The sequence below is a fragment of the Piliocolobus tephrosceles genome, chromosome 21, assembly GCF_002776525.5.
Source record: "Piliocolobus tephrosceles isolate RC106 chromosome 21, ASM277652v3, whole genome shotgun sequence".
NCBI classification, from domain to species: domain Eukaryota; kingdom Metazoa; phylum Chordata; class Mammalia; order Primates; family Cercopithecidae; genus Piliocolobus; species Piliocolobus tephrosceles.
The window spans coordinates 4,588,043-4,606,034 of record NC_045454.1 but is presented as its reverse complement, the minus strand read 5'-3'; the positions used below and the strand labels follow the sequence as shown (position 1 = coordinate 4,606,034).

Here is a 17,992-nt window from a genome sequence, read left to right as displayed (position 1 = left end):
TCTTACTTTTAGGTAATGGCGTCTTAGAATCTTGACTATTTCACAAAAATTAGCTGGGTGTAGGCCAGGTGCGGCGGCTCACGCCTGTAATGCCAGTACTTTGGGAGGCCGAGGCGGGCAGATCATGAGGTTAGGAGTTTGAGACCAGCCTAGTCAACATAGTGAAACCCCGTCTCTACTAAAAATACAAAAATTAGCCAGGTGTGGTTGCATGAGCCGATAGTCCCAGCTAGCTACGTGGGAGGCTGAGGCAGGAGAATCACTTCAACCTGGGAGGCAGAGGTTGCAGTGAGCCAAGACCACACCATTGCACTCCAGCCTGGGTGACAGAGCGAGACTCCATCTCAAAAAAAAAAAAAAAAAAAATTAGCCAGGTGTGTCAGCACATGCCTATAATCCTAGGTACTAGGGAGGCTGTGGCAGAAGAATTGCTGGAACCCAGGGGCAGAGGCTGCAGTGAGCCGAGATAGCTCCACTGCACTCCATCGTGGGCAACAGAGTGAGACTCTGTCTCAAAAAAAAAAAGGAATCCTGAGTATTTCACAAGCCCTTTGGGGAGGAGCCTCAAAAGCAACTGTTACCTTGGAGCTGGATTTCCCAGACAGCCTTGGATCAGGAGAAAGCCTGGGAGGTGGAGATGGGTCAGGTCCTAAGAGAATGGGTAATTACTGGGCTTGGTCGTGGTGGGGATAAGACAGAGACTGGGGCATTCACAATACCTGTGTCAAAGGTTTTCCAGAGACAACTTGGCAGATGACTGCAGTCATGCCTGAGTCTAGGCATCAAGGCAGGGAGTGGGGAAAACAATATCATCTCCTTTTAGGGAACCACAGAGGCTTATGGGTAGAGGAACAGTATTGGGAGAGTCAGGGGTTGTCGATGTGGCTCCTGGCACTGAAGTCTGCAGGCAAAGGTGCTCAGTGGATTCCACATCCAGGAATCTTGGTGTCCCCATAAGGCCAGCATGGAGGCTACAGTAAGCGTTCACAGCATCTCTGGACTTCTGGGCAGGTCAAAGGATAAGGTCAGCAGGCTGTGGCATGGGCTGTTCTGGCATCACCATGGAAACATCCCCACTGCATTGACCCCCAGCATGGCTGTTACCTCATGGCCCAAGTGGAGAGATTAGAGCACAGAATGGGAGCAAGGTGTTCAAGATCTAACCACGGCTGCCCAAGCAATGTACAATTAAGCTCTGATGGCCCATGCCACTCTCCCACCCTTCATGCAGCTTACCTGGACATTTACTCGGGCTCCACCGACCTCTGTCTCCAGTAGTGTTGACAGAAACTTCAGAAGGTATGTTTTTCAGGGCACATACTTTTTGGGGTGGATGTCATTTCTTCTTCTAGACGGGGAGGTCTTAGGCAATCTGAGTGGTCCAGAGGACTTCTGGAATTATCAGGGAGGTGTCAACTTGGCTTACTGTGTTTTTGCCAACAAGAAGACTGGACAGGGTATATATGTCCTTCCATGGGTGATGTCATCTCCTTCCTCTCTTCATGGTGCTAGGTAGGGCAGACAGACACAAGGGCATGAGAGACAGCAGCAGTTGCCACTCACCCAGTGACACAGTATGGGGCGACTTGGGGCTCTCCATCCTTCTCAGGCCAGCCCTTTTGAGGGTGGGGTGTGTTTAGGGAGTTTAACCCTTATCTGGAAGTCATAGCGTAGCCCGGGGATCATTCATGGACTATACATTGGTTTTGCTGAATAGAACTTTTTCCTAACTCCTTAAGTGTTTTGTAAATAGGTAGGAACTTTTACAAACAAGGTGATTTCCACATACAGTTACGTATCTCCCATTCCTCTTGGAAGTCTGGAGAATCCAACAGTCTTGTGTTACCTTGCCCACCCTCTTCTTCCCACTCCTTGTTGGGGTTAGCCCTGCCTCAGTGAGAGTGTAACCAGAAAGGAAGATCACAGCTGCTAGAGTCCACCAGGAAGCCTCGCTGAGTCTCGCCTTTCTAACAGTCCTAGAGTTCGTGACCACATAGTGATGCCCAAAAGGTGCCTGGTCCAAGGGAGCATGACAGGAAGGTATAAAAATTATTTTGGCGGCAGGCACAGTGGCTCATACGTGTAATCCCAGCACTTTGGGAGGCCGAGGCGAGCGGATCATCTGAGATCGGGAGTACGAGACCATCCTGACCAACATGGAGAAACCCTGTCTCTACTAAAAATACAAAAAAAAAAAAAAAAAAAAAAAAAAATTGGTTCTTTAAAAGGCCAGGAGTGGTGGCTCATGCCTGTAATCCCAGCACTTTGGGAGGCCAAGGCAGGTGGATCACGAGGTCAAGAGTTTGAGACCAGCCTGACCAACATGGTGAAACCTCATCTCTACTAAAAATACAAAAATTAGTTAGATGTAGTAGTGTGCACCTATAATCCCAGCTACTCAGGAGGCTGGGGCAGGACAATCGGTTGAACATGGGAGGCGGAGGTTGCAGTGAGCCGAGATCACACCACTGCACTCCAGCCTGGGTGACAGGGCGAGACTCTGTCTCAAAAAAAACCTTTTGGCATTTGTATGGCTTTGATAGATGTGCAAGCCTGCAGGTCCTGAGAACCTTACCCTGCATGGACTCAACCATCAAAGCAAAGTCGTGGCTGTCCCTACGGACTGGATACAGTTCCTTCAGGTCACTGGTCTCACTCGCTCCCTAACCCTCACACCCGTATTTCCTTACCATTTAGTACACTGACTTGGCCACTGTATGAATACAAGGAGGTGACACGGCCTAACACAGTCTGGCATCCAGATGGCAAATGTTCATAACAGCATTATTTATAATAGCCAAAAACTGGAAACAATCCAAAAGTCCATCAACTGGTGAATAAATAAAATGTGGCATATCCATGCGATGAAATGCTATTCAGCACCACAATAAATAAAAGAGTGATTTATAACATGTATGAACCTCAAAAACATTCCAGTAAGTGATAAAAGCTGGACACAAGACTGGGCGCGGTGGCTCAAGCCTGTAATCCCAGCACTTTGGGAGGCCGAGATGGGCGGATCACGAGGTCAGGAGATCGAGACCATCCTGGCTAACACGGTGAAACCCCGTCTCTACTAAAAAATACAAAAAACTAGCCAGGCAAGGTGGCGGGCGCCTGCAGTCCCAGCTACTCGGGAGGCTGAGGCAGGAGAATGGCATAAACCTGGGAGGCGGAGCTTGCAGTGAGCTGAGATCCGGCCACTGCACTCCAGCCGGGGAGAGAGAAAGACTCCGGCCCAAAAAAAAAAAAAAAAAAGCTGGACACAAAAGACCACATATTACATGATTCCATCTACATGAGATATCCAGAAAAGACATAAAAAGGATTAGTGGTTGCCAGGGGCCGGGGGCAGATCTTAGCTGCAAAGGCTGTAAAGGAACTTTTGAGTCTGATAGGAATGGGCTAAGATGATGTTTGTACAACTGTATAAATTTACTGAAAATCATTAAATTGTACACTTATAATGGGTGAACTTTATATGTGTATTATTTGACAGTTCAATTAAACTGTTTTTTATTTTTTATTATTTTTATTTTTTTTAATTTTTTTATTTTTTTGAGACGGAGTCTTGCTCTCTCGCCCAGGCTGGAGTGCAGTGGCCGGATCTCAGCTCACTGCAAACTCTTCCTCCCGGGTTTATGCTTTTCTCCTGCCTCAGCCTCCCGAGTAGCTGGGACTACAGGTGCCCGCCACCTCGCACGGCTAGTTTTTTGTATTTTTAAGTAGAGACGGGGTTTCACCGGGTTAGCCAGGATGGTCTTGATCTCCTGACCTTGTGATCCGCCCGTCTCGGCCTCCCAAAGTGCTGGGATTACAGGCTTGAGCCACCGCGCCCGGCCCTAAACTGTTTTTTGAAAAGGAGGTATAGAGGATGTTTGTCACAGTCCTGGAGTTCTTGACCACAGGGTGGTAACCAAAAGTACCCAGCCCACTAGGAAATGACAGGAATTCATAAAACCTTTTGTTATGAGTAGAGCTGTGGGAGATAAACGGGTGGACAGGCCTCAGGACATTGCACATCCTCATTCTGCAAGGCTTCAGTCACCAAGCAGTTTGCCAGGCTCCCCATGCTCTATTTCCTCACATCCAGTGTTTCCTTATCCACCTATGATACTTGACCTAGTGCTTGTATGAATACCAGAAGGTAGTATACTACCAAGGTGTGGCCTCCAGAGGGCTTGCTTTCAACATTGCTGGGGGGAGACATTCCTTGGAAGAGAGGCCACTTTCTCTCTTCTTCCAGACCAACCACTCCCCTCTCCAGGCAAACTCCAGGTCGGAAGCTTCAGAACACAGCCTTTCATTCTTTCCCAGGGGCAGCCACAATTAGACAGAGAGATGCTCCCTGCTGCTGTGCCCTGGAGTCAAGTGCACAGGGGCTCCTGGTGGCCAGTCTGAGAACACCTCCATGCTCAATTCACTCCATCCTCTAAACAGGACTCCAATATCAAAGGTGAACCAATGAGTGAAGAATGCGTTATCACACAGTCCAGTGTACTCTCTGAGGTACGGGCACCAGGGCTAGGTGATGACAAGAATGCATAAAACCTCTGTTATAAGTACTTAATGAAGCTCAATGAAGACATCATGGATGTCAAATGCACACTTTACAACGTCTGTGGAAACTGGGAAACTTACCCACAAGTCCCTCAGAAACTGTCCAATCAGGGCTGGGCGCGGTGGCTCATGCCAGTAATCCCAGAACTTTGGGAGGCCGAGGTGGGTGGATCACTTGAGGTCAGGAGTTTGAGACCAGCCTGGCCAATATATGGTGAAACTCCATCTCTAGTAAAAATACAAAAATTAGGCAGGTGTGGCGGCACCACCCTGTAATTCAAGCTACTTGGGAGGCTGAGGCAGGAGAATTGCTTGAACCTGGGAGGCAGAGGTTGCAGTGGGCCGAGATCACACCACTGCACTCCAGCCTGAGCAAGAGTGCGACTCTGCCTCAAAAAAAATAGAAAGAGAGAAAAGAAGAGAAGAGAAAGGAGAGGAGAGGAGAGGAAAGGAGAAAAGAAGAAAAGAGAAGAGAAGAAAAGAAAAGAAAAGAAAAAGGAAAACAGAGAGGCCGGGCATGGTGGCTCACACCTGTAATCCCAGCACTTTGGGAGGCCGAGGCGAGTGGATCACGAGGTCAGGAGATCGAGACCATCTTGGCCAACATGGTGAAACCCCATCTCTACTAAAATACAAAAAATTAGCTGGGCGAGGTGGCACGTACCTGTAATCCCAGGTACTTGGGAGGCTGAGGCAGGGGAACTCTTAAACCTGGGAGGCAGAGGTTGCAGTGAGCTGAGATCACACCACTGCACTTCAGCTTGGCGACAGAGAAAGACTCTGTCTCAAAAAAAAAAAGAGAGGGAGAGAGAAAGAAATTATCCAATTAGGCTTCTTACTTGGAACAGGGTCATGTCCATATCAAAGCCCATCACGAGTGAGCATGATACCACCCCAATGCGTGCAAGGCCCCTACCATCCCTCCAAGGTAGTATAAGCAGGAAACAGGGAGTGACTTACATTGAGCAACTGGGAAGTCACCATCAAACCCAGATGGGCTTCCAACACAGGACCCCGTGGTGTCATAGCTCTGCCAAGGTCCCTCAGTGGGCTGCAGAACATGGGTTCTGTCGGCTTCTCCACATGCAGGGCCATCATGGAGTGTCTCCTCAGGGAGGAATCCTCTACACACGCTTTAGCTGTGGCTGAAGGCTACTCACGTAGGGTCTGTTTTGTTGTTGTTGTTGTTGTTTTGAGATGGAGTCTCACTCTGTTGCCCAGGCTGGAGTGCAGTAGCGTGATCTTGGCTCACTGCAATGTCCACCTCCCGAGGTCAAGTGATTCTCCTGCCTCAGCCTCCCGAGTAGCTGGGATTACAGGCGCCTGCCACCAAGCCCGGCTAATTTTTCTGTTTTTAGTAGAGACGAGGTTTCACTATGTTGGCCAGGCCAGTCTCGAATTCCTGACCTCAAGTGATCTGCCTGCCTTGGCCTCCCAAAGTGCTGGGATTACAGGCATGAGCCACCGTGCCCAGTTGTGTCTTTTTTTTTTTTTTTTTTTTTTGGTGGGGGAGACAGGGTCTTGCTCTGTCACCCAGGCTGGGGTGCAGTGGCTCCAACTCAGCTCACTGCAACCTCCGCCTCCTGATGTCAAGCGATTCTCCTGCCTCAGCCTCTGGCGTAGCTGGGATTACAGATGCGCGTCACCACGCCCAGCTGATTTTTGTATTTTTTGTAGAGAGGGGGTTTTGCCATGTTGGCCAGGCTGGTCTCGAACTCTTGACCTGAGGTGATCCCCCTGCCTCAGCCTCCCAAAGTGCTGGGATTACAGGCATGAGCCACCACACCCAGCCAGTGTGAATTCTTTTATATTAAATAAAGGAGCTGAAGACTTTCCTACATTTACTATAATAAAAAGGCTTTTCTCCAGGGTGAAGTTTCTGGTGCCAAGCAAGGCAGGAGCTGTGGCTGATGCTCTCCCACACTGGCTGCACTCATAGAGGTTTTTTCCAGTGTGAATCACTTTGTGCACATCAAGGCAGAAGTTGCAATTTTTTTGCTCTCCTACATGCTACACTCACAATGCTGTAAAGTAGCTGGTGCTAAATAGGATTAAAACTGTGAGAAGAGGCTTTCCAACATTAGCTGCATGCACTTGGCCTTTCTCTGGTGAGAATTCTGCAGGATGAAGTTTCATACTTCACTGAAAGCTTTCATGTAGTTATTGCATTTGTACAACCATTCTCTGGTGTTAATTTGTTTTTGTTAATGAAAGCGGAGCTCTGAATATAACATTTATGAACCTCAAGTCAGGTACCAGGGAAGCCACCAGGACAGCTGGCACTGCCCCACCTTCCCTGAACTTAGGAGTCCTTCATAGGGTATGACCATTTTGGTGCAGAAGAGAGTTTTGCAAAATTTTGCTCACGGCTGGGCCACACTCCTTGCACTTATGGGGACTTTCTCTGGGGTGACTATTTTGGTGCTCAAAGGAGGTAGAGTTCTGGCTGGAGGATTCCCCACGTTACTACACTTGTAAGGCCCTTCAGAGACGTGCGTGTACTCCTGCTTTCTCAGGATGAAGACAAAAGTGAAGGCCTTCCCATGCTCATAACACACTTGCAATTTTTCCCACTGTGAAGTTTTTTGGTAGGACAAAAGGTTTGCTTCTCCTCAAACACCTTTCCATATACTATGTATTTATCAGATATCTCTTCAGTGTCAGTTCTCTGTAGGTTCTGCAAAATATGGAGCTGCAGGGCCCCCATGTCTGGTGACAGGCCAGTATCATGCAGTGAGCGAAGCCCAGGTCTTGAACCATTGACACCTAAGCCCACACTCCTCAAATGGAACAAGCCAGTCTCGTGGAAGAACAGGTTTTCAAAAACTATGTATTTATGTTCCATTTATTTTAGAGATAGGATCTCACTATGTTGCCCAAGCTGGACTCAAACTCCTGGACTCAAGCGCTCCTCCTGCCTCAGCATCCCAAGTAGGTGGAACTATAGGTATGACCCACCATGCGCAGATAACAACTATTTAAAGATACATTATCAGTTCAAGACACATTACAGGGAGGCCAATGGTAGGAGATCTGGCCATTGGAGGGGAGGAGGGGAGAAGGGGAAAGAATGAGTCTTGGAAGACAGAGAGGAGGCCATCCAGGGAACAGGAGTCAAGGGAAAGTAGTATAGAGTGTCAGAAGAACGTCAGGAAAATTTTTTAAAAAGGCACGGCTGGCCACGGCTGGCCAGGCGCGGTGGCCCATGCCAGCACTTTGGGAGGCTGAAGTGGGCAGATCACCTGAGGTCAGGAGTTTGAGACCAGCCTGACCAACATGGAGAAACCCCATCTCTACTAAAAATACAAACTTAGCCAGGTGTGGTGGCACATGCCTGTAATCCCAGCTACTCGGGAGGCTGAGGCAGGGGAATTGCTTGAACCCGGGAGTTGGAGGTTGCAGTGAGCCGAGATCATGCCACTGCACTCCAGCCTGGGCAACAAGAGTGAAACTCTTGTCTCAAAAAAAAAAAAAGGCATGGCTATACATCCTGGTGCCAGGACAACAGAGGACACAACTCAGGTACCAGGTGAGCCACCAGGGCACTGCCAACAGCTCTCCCACAGCTGTCTTCCATTCAACAGAACTGGTGCACCATGGGGCCTCTCTGTCCATGGCCTAATTCAAGCCACCCTGTCCACCAGCCAGGTCTCTTCATTAGTTCTAGTTAGGTGATCACATGGCAGGGGTGGCAGTAGTGATCCTATAGAGCTCTGATCAAGTGGTTTGTGAGAAGGCAGCCCACGTCAAGGTGATCCACCCCATGACAAACCACCGTAGGCGAAGATCACCTGTGCAGGTATATAGCTGGGAAGAACTACATCTCACAAAGTCAATGCTCAGTGACCCCACAATCAATGACCATGTCAGTGTCCACTGGGACTCGCAAGGGACAGCTGGCAGAAAACTTCTACTAGAGTGAGGGGATGTGGCAGAAGGGACAGAAAAGTCACAGATCCTGACAGCGTAACCTAGCCAAGAAACCACCCAGCTGCATGTGATATGCTACACAGGTTTTGAGACTTATGATTCCAGGAGGGTGTTGAGGGGCGGGACTTTCGGCACCACCATAGTGGTCCTCATTTTGCGGCTGGTGGGTTGGCTACAGGAGACCTCCGGAGCCGGACAAGGGCGCGGGAGTGGGTGCAGGGGCCGTCACTGCAGCTTCACAAGGTTGTCAAGGTCCCAGGGCAGAAGGTGTGGGGGTTTATGAAGCAGCCAGGGATAAGTAGCAGAACACTGGCCAGTGCCAGGGCCAGCAGCACCTCCCACAGGGAACAAGGGAAAGGCGGAGGAAAACCTAGATTTCATGTGTAGGGGAAAGAGGAGACACAGTAGCCTTACCTAGTGAGCACAGGAGTACAAAGCTCTGTAGCATCACGTCACTGTAGAAGTCCCGCTGGACCTCACTAAGGAGCCCCACATTTTTGGAAGATATACTGACCCTGCCCTCAAAGTCACTAAGCCCTGCAACACCAAGCCAATGGGCAGACAGATGGGATGTAAGCACGGGGCATGAGCCCTAGCCACTGGTCCTTCGTCTCAACACTTCACCTCGAGGGCCCATCTGTAACTCCAACCTAAAGCCCTCCTTCCCAAATCCTATCCTCAGGCCCTTCCCTGGTCCAGGCCACCAACATAATGCGGTCTGCACGTCCGGAAGCCACACCAGAATTCTACACATCCAGAGGCCCATTTGACTCCTCCACTCACAGGCCTCCAGACAATTCAGACCCTATACCTACAAAATCCATCACTAATCTTCCAAGAAACGTCCTCCTCCTGCCAACTGCCAGCCTCTATTCTCCACAGGAGGTATCCTAATTCTTCCTGACTACTTGGGATGGTCCTTCACCCCTACTCATGCTTATTCCACTTATCTAAGGTAGCAAAAAATTCCATTAGCTCTACCTTGAAGATCTATTGGGAATATGATCACTCCTCCCATCTCTCTTGCTTCCGTTCTGGACAGGCCACTATCGTAACTGTCTGGAACAATACGGCAATAACCTCCCCACAGTCTCCCTGCTGCCAGCCCCGCTACAACCACCTTCTCCAGTAGTGTGTTCATTCAGCAGCCACTGGAATACTTTCCAAATTCTAAGTCAGGTCATGTCCATCCCTTTTCTGTCCAACACCTTTCATGGCTCCCAGTGCCCTCAGTGTGCCAGGAGAGGCAGGACTCCTCTTACGCTCTCCAGTCGCTGCCGAGGGGGCACGAGAGCCTTCCTGAACGCTCAGGTCAGTCTCACGTCCAAGTCTTCGTATATGCAGATCCTTCCTCCTGTACCCTCCACGTCTCAACAAACTGGATTCTGAAATGGTGACCCCCCCATACCTGTGAACGCTCCACACTGTTCGGTGGGGCTGCAGAGGACCTGGGGCAGGTACTTCTCAATCGGAGACTTAGGGCAATGGTGCTGAGTCCAGCCGAGTGGGTGCCAGGAGACCCTTGGCACACGCTCCAAGCCTGCAGCCGGGCGCACGCTGGGTCAACGCGTGGCTTTTCTTGGCCTCGGCCTCGCGCTCCGTAAAGCCGACACAACGCCAAGGGCGACGACTCCCGGGAGCCGCGGACACCTCCGCGCGGTGCGACCTGAGGGTCCCACTGGGCCGGCTTCATCTACAGCCGGGGGGAACACTGGGGCTCGGGGGGCGATATTCGCCGCGGTCGGGGCGCTTATATGTCACGAACTTCCCCGACTCTCGTGCCTTCCTCACTCCTGTTTCCATGGGCCCAGGGAGCCTCCAAGATTCTGTCCCTCGCCTGACAACGCGGTCCCTTCAAATGCAGACAAAATCGAGAAATGCCAAAGTGATGGTCCGAGGACGGCGACAGAAGTCCCGCTTGCAGACTGATTGGCCGGTGTCTTCCACCCCGCCCGGAAGTGCCCTTCTCCCGGGCTGCCAATGGCCAGCCCCGAGGCACGGCGAGGGTCCTACTGGATAATGTAGTTTGCGTTGCGTGAGCGGCGACGCGACAAACGCCTTTCCTCAATCACCTTGGCAACGGCCTAGCGGCAGCGTGACGAGCATAGAAACATAGCGCCGTAGTCGGCGGGGAGCCTTGAGCCAATGAAGGCTCGGACCAGGAGCAAGTCCGAGCCGGCATTGAGGGGCGGGACTTCCGGCGCCGCCATTGCGGTCCTCATTTTGCGACTGGTGGGTTGGGCTACAGGAGGCATCTGGAACCAGACAAGGGCGCGGGAGTGGGTGCAGGGACCGACACCGCGCCTTCGCACGCACCGTAACCCCCGGCTAATTACTCTGCTTTTATGAGCCAAGGTGTTCCCGAAAGTGGAGCCAGCGCCACGCGTCTCAGGGGTCTCCATACCCAGCCTTCGTCCCTGCGCTGCCCGGAGGCCTTGCGCGCATTTTGTATTAGCGAAGACAGGTCCTGAGTACGACCGTCACCCAGCGTTCGCGCCATTCAGTGGAAGTGTGAGGGTTCGGCTGAGCGGCAGGGCTAGCCCTAGCGCCTCCTAGCATGGCCCTGCCCAGCCCACAGGTTCCAATGGGGTTGCCAGCGTCGCTGATGGGCCCGGCGCAGGTGAGTGGAGTGTGCCCCAGGCCCTCACCCGCTGGGATTCCGGCCCTTAGGATCCTGAAGCCCAGATAGAGGGGATGTTGGTGTCCTGGGGCTCTTAGCCATGTCCTGTCCTCACACGTGCGTCTTGGGCCCTGCCCTGGGAGTCACTTACCCTTACCATCCTGAATCCAGGCCAGGGGTTATATCGAGGGATTCCCATTTCTGGAATCCTATGGAATGAGATCTGGAAGGCTGTCCCAGGCACAGGGACCAGCATGTGCACCTTGCTTAGTGGTGATGAAATGGAAGCATTCCAGGGACTGCAGGTCTCCATTTAGTCTGGTGGAAACAGAGCAGGGAAACCAGAGTTAGGCCTGGAATGGCAGCCTGAGGAGCTGGGCCTGTATTCTGATGGTGGTGGGAGCCATGGAAGGTTTGGAGCAGAGGAAGGAGGTGCTCTGACGCCAGTCTTAACAGACTCCCTATAGATGCCTAGTAGGCAGCAGACTGGAGGGATGGTGAGGGTGGAGCAGGAAGGCCAGTGAGGAGCTGACAGACGTGGTCCAGATGTGTGCTTTGGGTAGCTGGACAGAGGGGTGCCCATGGAGGTAGGACAGATGGTTGGCTTCTGAATCTGCCCAAATTGGGCCGTAGATTACTGGATGTGGGACAGTGAAAGAGAGTGAAATGTTAAGATTGACCTTAGGCTGAGCGCAGTGGCTCACACCTGTAATCCCAGCACTTTGGGAGGCCGAGGTGGCTGGATCACTTGAGGTCAGGAGTTCAAGACCAGCCTGGCCAACATGGTGAAACCCCGTCTCTACTAAAAATACAAAAAAATTAGCCAAGGCATGGTAGTGCGTGCCTGTAATCCCAGCAACTTGGGAGACTGAGGCAGAAGAATCGTTTGAATCTGGGAGATGGAAGTTGCAGTGAGCTGAGATCATGCCACTGCGCTCCAGCCTGAACGACAGAGCGAGACTCTGTTTTTAAAAAGGAAAAAAAAGATTTCCAGGCCCGGTGGCTCACGCCTGTAATCCCAGCACTTTGGGAGGCCGAGGCGGGTGGATCACAAGGTCAGGAGATCAAGACCATCCTGGCTAACACTGTGAAACCCTTTCTCTACTAAAAACACAAAAAATTAGCCAGCCGTGGTGGCAGGTGCCTGTAGTCCCAGCTACTTGGGAGGCTGAGGCAGGAGAATGGCATGAACCCGGGAGGCGGAGCTTGCAGTGAACCGAGATCGCGCCACTGCACTCCAGCCTGGGTGACAGAGCGAGACTTCATCTCAAAAAAAAAAAAAAATTGACCTTAGATCTTTCAGATGTGGAAGTTGGTGTGAGGAGTAGATTTCAGGGGGAAGATAAAGAGTTGGATTTTGGCCATGTTGAATTTGAGATGTCCCCAACACTACCAAATTGAGTTGCCAAGTAGACCCCTAAACATGCGATTATGAAATTATGTCAGGTTTAGGCTGGAAACATCCAAGGGATGGATGCTTGTGGATGGACATGCATGCAGTTGTGGGTTGGGTTCAAGATAGTGGCCGAGCCTCCTAACCAGAGAGTAGGTCTAGGACAAAAATGAAGCATAGCGGCAGAAGTAGGATGAGAGTTGGGCTTTGGTTTAGGTTGATTTATCTCTCTACAGCTCACTACATTGTTGTGGCCATCCTTCTTGTGGTCAGGGCATGTTACCTCCTCTTAAGTAGGGTCCTGGGGTTTTTGTCAGGCTGGTGGAGTGGCAGGATCAGAAAGGATCAGCCTAAGCTGAGTCCCCAAGCCAAGGTGGGGGCCAGTGGGTCTTGGATTTGAGGGTTAGGAAGAGCAAGGACAGCTATGACTGGGGAGGAGACAACACATACAAAGGCAGAGATATAAGAGGGAAGAGATATTTGAGATCTGCTTATGGTTCTGGGCAGCTGATGGTTGAAGGAACAGGGAAAGGACGGGAGGCATTGACTTGAGGGGCTATGGCTGCCTCTGGCAGTGGGGTTTTTAGAGCTCTGTTGCTGGCTTGGACCAGGATTGGGTCCTGGTTGTCTCTGTCAGGTATGCTATGTGCATGGTGAAATGCTAGGGAGAATATCTACAGTGTGAACAGGGACGGGGTGGAAATATAAGAACTGTATGGTCTCAGGAGTGACATGTAAAGGTGAGGGAATGTGAACCATTGGGCCCATGGCCCTGGTACAAGAGTCTTAAGAGAAAGGGAAGCCCAAATTTTCTTATGGTTGGGAGGTATGAGCCAGAAGTCACAAGGAAAATTGACCAGCAGGAGGGAGGAGGCAGCATCCATCTGCCCACCTGCCTGTTGTTCCTCTAGGTTGGGTTGGCCTGGATACAGTGACCAGTGGGACTACTAGGAGACAGGGGCACCATTAATTCCAGGGCATGTTAGGCGGGGGCCCTGAGGAATAAGATATGGTTAGTAGTGGATGGGTGAGTAGTGGATGGACTGAGAGGATCATAAGAGATGTTAGTGGTAGATGTGGCAGGATTCCGAGTCACACGGCAAGGGCCTGCATATTTCCATTTGACCTATTGTTTGTTTCTTTGTCAGCATACCTCTTGGCCCTGTGGCTCAGCTGTCCCCGCATTGAAGAGCCTGGTAACCTTTGAAGATGTGGCTGTATATTTCTCCCAGGAGGAGTGGGAACTCCTTGATGCAGCCCAGAGGCACTTGTACCACAGTGTGATGCTGGAAAACCTTGAGCTTGTGACCTCACTTGGTAATGCCCTGTCCCAGCATGGTGATGACCGGCTTATGCCCTGTGTCTTTTCCTCATCCCAAAGCCAGATCGCAGGTACTGCTTCCTTCTCAGGTCTCCTGTTGTAGGTGCTGGGGTGCTGAGACTCTGCTGTGTGTACTTCCCCTTTCGCTCTCCGAGCAGCCTCATGAGCTTTCCTAATAGCTGTTGCCCAGAACCCTTGTGGAGGCAAAGGTTGGGGATCAGACATCTCCAGTCTGCCTAACAGATCCCACTGAGCTTCACCAATCCCTGGTTGGGTTACCCAGTATGAAGCCATGCCCAGATTCTGTCTCTTTTCCAGTGAGATTTTTTTTTTTTTAGACGAACTCTAGCTCTGTTGCCCAGGCTGGAGTGCAGTGGTGCGATCTCGGCTCACTGCAAGCTCCGCCTCCCGGGTTCATGCCATTCTCCTGCCTCAGCCTCCCAAGTAGCTGGGACTACAGGCGTCCGCCACCACACCTGGCTAATTTTTTTGTATTTTTAGTAGAGACAGGGTTTCACCGTGTCAGCCAGGACGGTCTCGATCTCCTGACCTCTTGATCCGCCCGCCTCAGCCTCCCAAAGTGCTGGGATTACAGGTGTGAGCCACTGTGCCCAGCCCTCAATGAGATATTTTTTCAAAACAGCTTTATTAAGATAAATCATACAATTCACCTTTTAAAGTACACAGTTTAGTGATTTCTGTATGTTTTCACATGGTATAATCATTGCTGTAATGTAGTTTTAGCATGTTTTCATCACCTAAAGAGAAACTATATGACTCATCAGCGGTCCGATTGCTGTCACTCCCCATCTTTCCTTATCCCTTTCCTCCCAGTTCTAGGCAACCACTACTTTCTGACTACACAGATTTATGTTTCCTAGAAATTTTATAGAATACTATGTGTTTTTCTGTGACTGGCTTTCTCTTAGCATGTTTTTGAAGTTCATCAGTGTTGTAGCATGTATCAGTATTTCATTCTTTTTTACAGCCAAATATTCCAGTGTGTAGATGGACTACAGTTTATCCATCCATTTATCAGTTGATGAGCATTCAGCTTGTTTCCATTTCTTAGGTGTTAGAAAAAAATGCTGCTATAGAAGCTGGGCGAGGTGCCTATAATCTGGCTACTCAGGAGGCTGAGGCAGGAGGATCACTTGAGCCCAGAGGTTTGAGACCAACCTGGGCAACGTAGCAAGACCCTATCTCAGTTTTTTAAAAAATACTGCTATGCACAGTCTTGTACACATTTTTGTGTGGATATGTTTTTAGTTCTCTTGTGTAGCTCTGTAGGAGCAGACTTGCCAAACTATTTTCCAAATTGGCTGCACCATTTCACATCCCTATCTGGAGTGTATAAGTGCTCCAGTTTTTCTACTTCATCTTCATGTGTTGTTTATTTTTTTTTATTATTATAGCTATGCTGGTGAGTATGAAGTGATATCTCATTGTGGTTTTGGGTTGCATACTCCTCATGATTGAGGATGCTGAACTTCTTTTCATATGCTTATTGGCCATTTGTGTATATATCTTGTTTTACAGAAATGTCTAAGTCCTTTGACCCATTTCTGTGTCCTTGCCCCTGGTGAGGTCTCCCTTATTCTGTTGCTTAGCTGGTCCCTATCCTGCCAGTAGTAGTGGGCCTTCTTCACCCTAATGGCCCCACTGGCCTATCAGCAATCCCTGGGACCTCTTGAGTGTGAATTCCTGGGTCACATTTCTAATGAAGTCATCCATTCCCACCAAGTGGAATACTTAGTTAACTGGCATTTCTCTACTTTCAGGTTGTTGGCATGGAGTAGAGGGTGAGGAGGCCCATCCCAAGCGGAATATTTCTGTAGAAGAGGTGTTACCGGTCAGGATCCCCAATGCAGATTCTTCCACCAAGAAAGCTAACTCCTGTGACATGTGTGGGCCATTCTTGAAAGACATTTTGCACCTGGCTGAGCATCAGGAAACACACTGTGAGGAGAAACCCTACCCATGTGGAGCATGTGGGAGAGACTTGTGGTTGAATGCAAACCTTCACCAGCACCAGAAGGAGCATAGTGGAGGGAAGCCCTTCAGATGGTACAAGGACAGGAACACACTTATGAAGAGCTCTAAAGTCCACCTGTCAGAGAACCCCTTCACTTGCAGGGAAGGTGGGAAGGTCATCCTGGACAGCCGGGACCTCCTCCAGCTTCAAGCTGTTGACAGCGGGCAGAAGCTGTATTCCAATCTTGGGCAGCTTCCAGAAGTCTGTACCACACAGAAACTCTTCAAGTGCAGTAACTGTGGAAGAGCCTTCCTGAAGAGCTGCACTCTCCTCAGCCATCTGAGAACTCACTCTGAAGAGACATTTACATGCCCAACAGGTGGAAATTTCTTAGAGGACAAATCAACCCTTGGTAATCAAAAATTTCACACTGGGGAAATACCCCATGTGTGTAAGGAGTGTGGGAAGACCTTTAGTCACCCATCTAAGCTGAGGAAGCACCAGAAATTTCACACTGAAGTAAGATATTATGAGTGCATTGCATGTGGGAAAACCTTCAATCACAAACTCACATTTGTTCACCATCAGAGAAATCACTCAGGAGAAAAACCTTATGAGTGCAGTGAATGTGGGAAAGCCTTCAGTAACAGATCACACCTCATTCGACATGAGAAAGTTCACACTGGAGAAAGGCCTTTTGAGTGCGTGAAATGTGGAAGAGCCTTCAGCCAAAGCTCCAATTTCCTTCGGCACCAGAAAGTTCACACACAGGTAAGACCTTATGAGTGCAGTCAATGTGGTAAATCCTTCAGCCGAAGCTCTGCTCTCATTCAGCACTGGAGAGTTCACACTGGAGAAAGACCGTATGAATGCAGTGAGTGTGGAAGAGCTTTTAACAATAATTCCAACCTTGCTCAGCACCAGAAAGTTCACACTGGAGAACGGCCTTTTGAGTGCAGTGAATGTGGAAGAGACTTCAGCCAAAGCTCCCATCTCCTTCGACATCAGAAAGTTCACACTGGAGAACGGCCTTTTGAATGCAGCGATTGTGGTAAAGCCTTCAGTAATAGCTCCACCCTCATCCAGCACCAGAAAGTACATACTGGGCAAAGGCCTTATGAGTGCAGCGAATGTAGGAAATCCTTCAGCCGCAGCTCCAGCCTGATCCAGCACTGGAGAATTCACACTGGAGAAAAGCCTTATGAGTGTAGTGAGTGTGGGAAAGCCTTCGCTCACAGCTCCACTCTCATTGAACACTGGAGGGTTCACACAAAAGAAAGGCCTTATGAGTGCAATGAATGTGGGAAATTCTTTAGCCAAAACTCCATTCTCATTAAGCATCAGAAAGTTCATACTGGAGAAAAGCCTTATAAGTGCAGTGAATGTGGGAAATTCTTTAGCCGAAAATCTAGCCTTATTTGTCATTGGAGAGTTCACACTGGAGAAAGGCCTTATGAATGCAGTGAATGTGGGAGAGCCTTTAGCAGTAACTCCCACCTGGTTCGTCATCACAGAGTTCACACACAAGAAAGGCCCTATGAATGCATCCAGTGTGGAAAAGCCTTTAGTGAAAGATCTACACTTGTTCGGCACCAGAAAGTTCACACCAGAGAAAGGACTTATGAGTGTAGCCAGTGTGGGAAACTCTTCAGCCATCTCTGTAACCTTGCTCAGCATAAAAAGATTCATATCTGAGTGGAGCCTTATAGAAGTGGTCTTTGTGAGAAAATCTTCAGCCAAGTCAAACTTTATGCAGCAGTATCCCCATACCAGAAAAATTACCTACATGTACTGCTAATGTGGAGAAGCCTTCAGAAGCTACTCTGTTTCTGACCAACCCAGGAACCTTTGCAGGGCCATCTCACCCATGCAGCATAAGGCAGAAGCCATAGCCACTTTCCAGCTTGCCTGGATCCAAAAATTTGCAGCAGTCCTGTGCTCATGCATGGGGAAAACAGTACCCTGAGCCTCCCTTCACCTGTCCTGTAGGGATTCAAAACTGTCAGCTCACTGGAATGGTTTAATTCCCATTGCCTCTGAGAGGGTTAGGCAGTGAACTGAACCCATGCTGGCTGAGGGGCCTTGAGGGAAATCTAATTTGAGCTCAGGAAGATGCACATTCCTCGTGGATGTGGTCAAGTCTGTGTTTAACCCCTAAGATGTGTCCATTGAGACCACAAATCACCTACCGCT

At 49.9% G+C, this 17,992-nt stretch overlaps 1 protein-coding gene and 1 long non-coding RNA gene across 3 annotated transcripts; one reads left to right on the top strand and one right to left on the bottom strand.

The window, feature by feature from the left end:
- Positions 1-537: 537 nt before the first annotated feature.
- On the bottom strand, positions 538-10,476 carry LOC111530356. Of its 2 annotated transcripts, none has more exons than XR_002727778.2 (3): positions 9,899-10,476; positions 1,237-1,508; positions 538-1,003 (listed from the first exon to the last, which is right to left on the bottom strand). It is a non-coding gene; the product is annotated as an uncharacterized LOC111530356 (long non-coding RNA). The 2 variants fall into 2 exon arrangements; XR_002727777.2 differs by lacking the exon at positions 9,899-10,476 and adding an exon at positions 4,642-4,757.
- Positions 10,477-11,047: 571 nt separating this feature from the next.
- Positions 11,048-17,717, top strand: ZNF132 (zinc finger protein 132). The gene is made up of 3 exons (XM_023197520.3): positions 11,048-11,110; positions 13,652-13,820; positions 15,606-17,717. The coding sequence occupies exons 1-3, from the start codon at positions 11,048-11,050 to the stop codon at positions 17,492-17,494; spliced, it is 2,121 nt and encodes a 706-aa protein (XP_023053288.2). The 3' UTR covers positions 17,495-17,717.
- The last annotated feature ends 275 nt before the right edge of the window (positions 17,718-17,992 follow it).

Coding starts and splice junctions, on each gene's coding strand:
- ZNF132 (XM_023197520.3), top strand. CDS start 11,048: ATGGCCCTGCCCAGCCCACAGGTTCCAATGGGGTTGCCAGCGTCGCTG. Junction 11,111..13,651: donor CGCTGATGGGCCCGGCGCAG/GTGAGTGGAGTG, acceptor TTTCTTTGTCAG/CATACCTCTTGGCCCTGTGG. Junction 13,821..15,605: donor TGAGCTTGTGACCTCACTTG/GTAATGCCCTGT, acceptor CTCTACTTTCAG/GTTGTTGGCATGGAGTAGAG.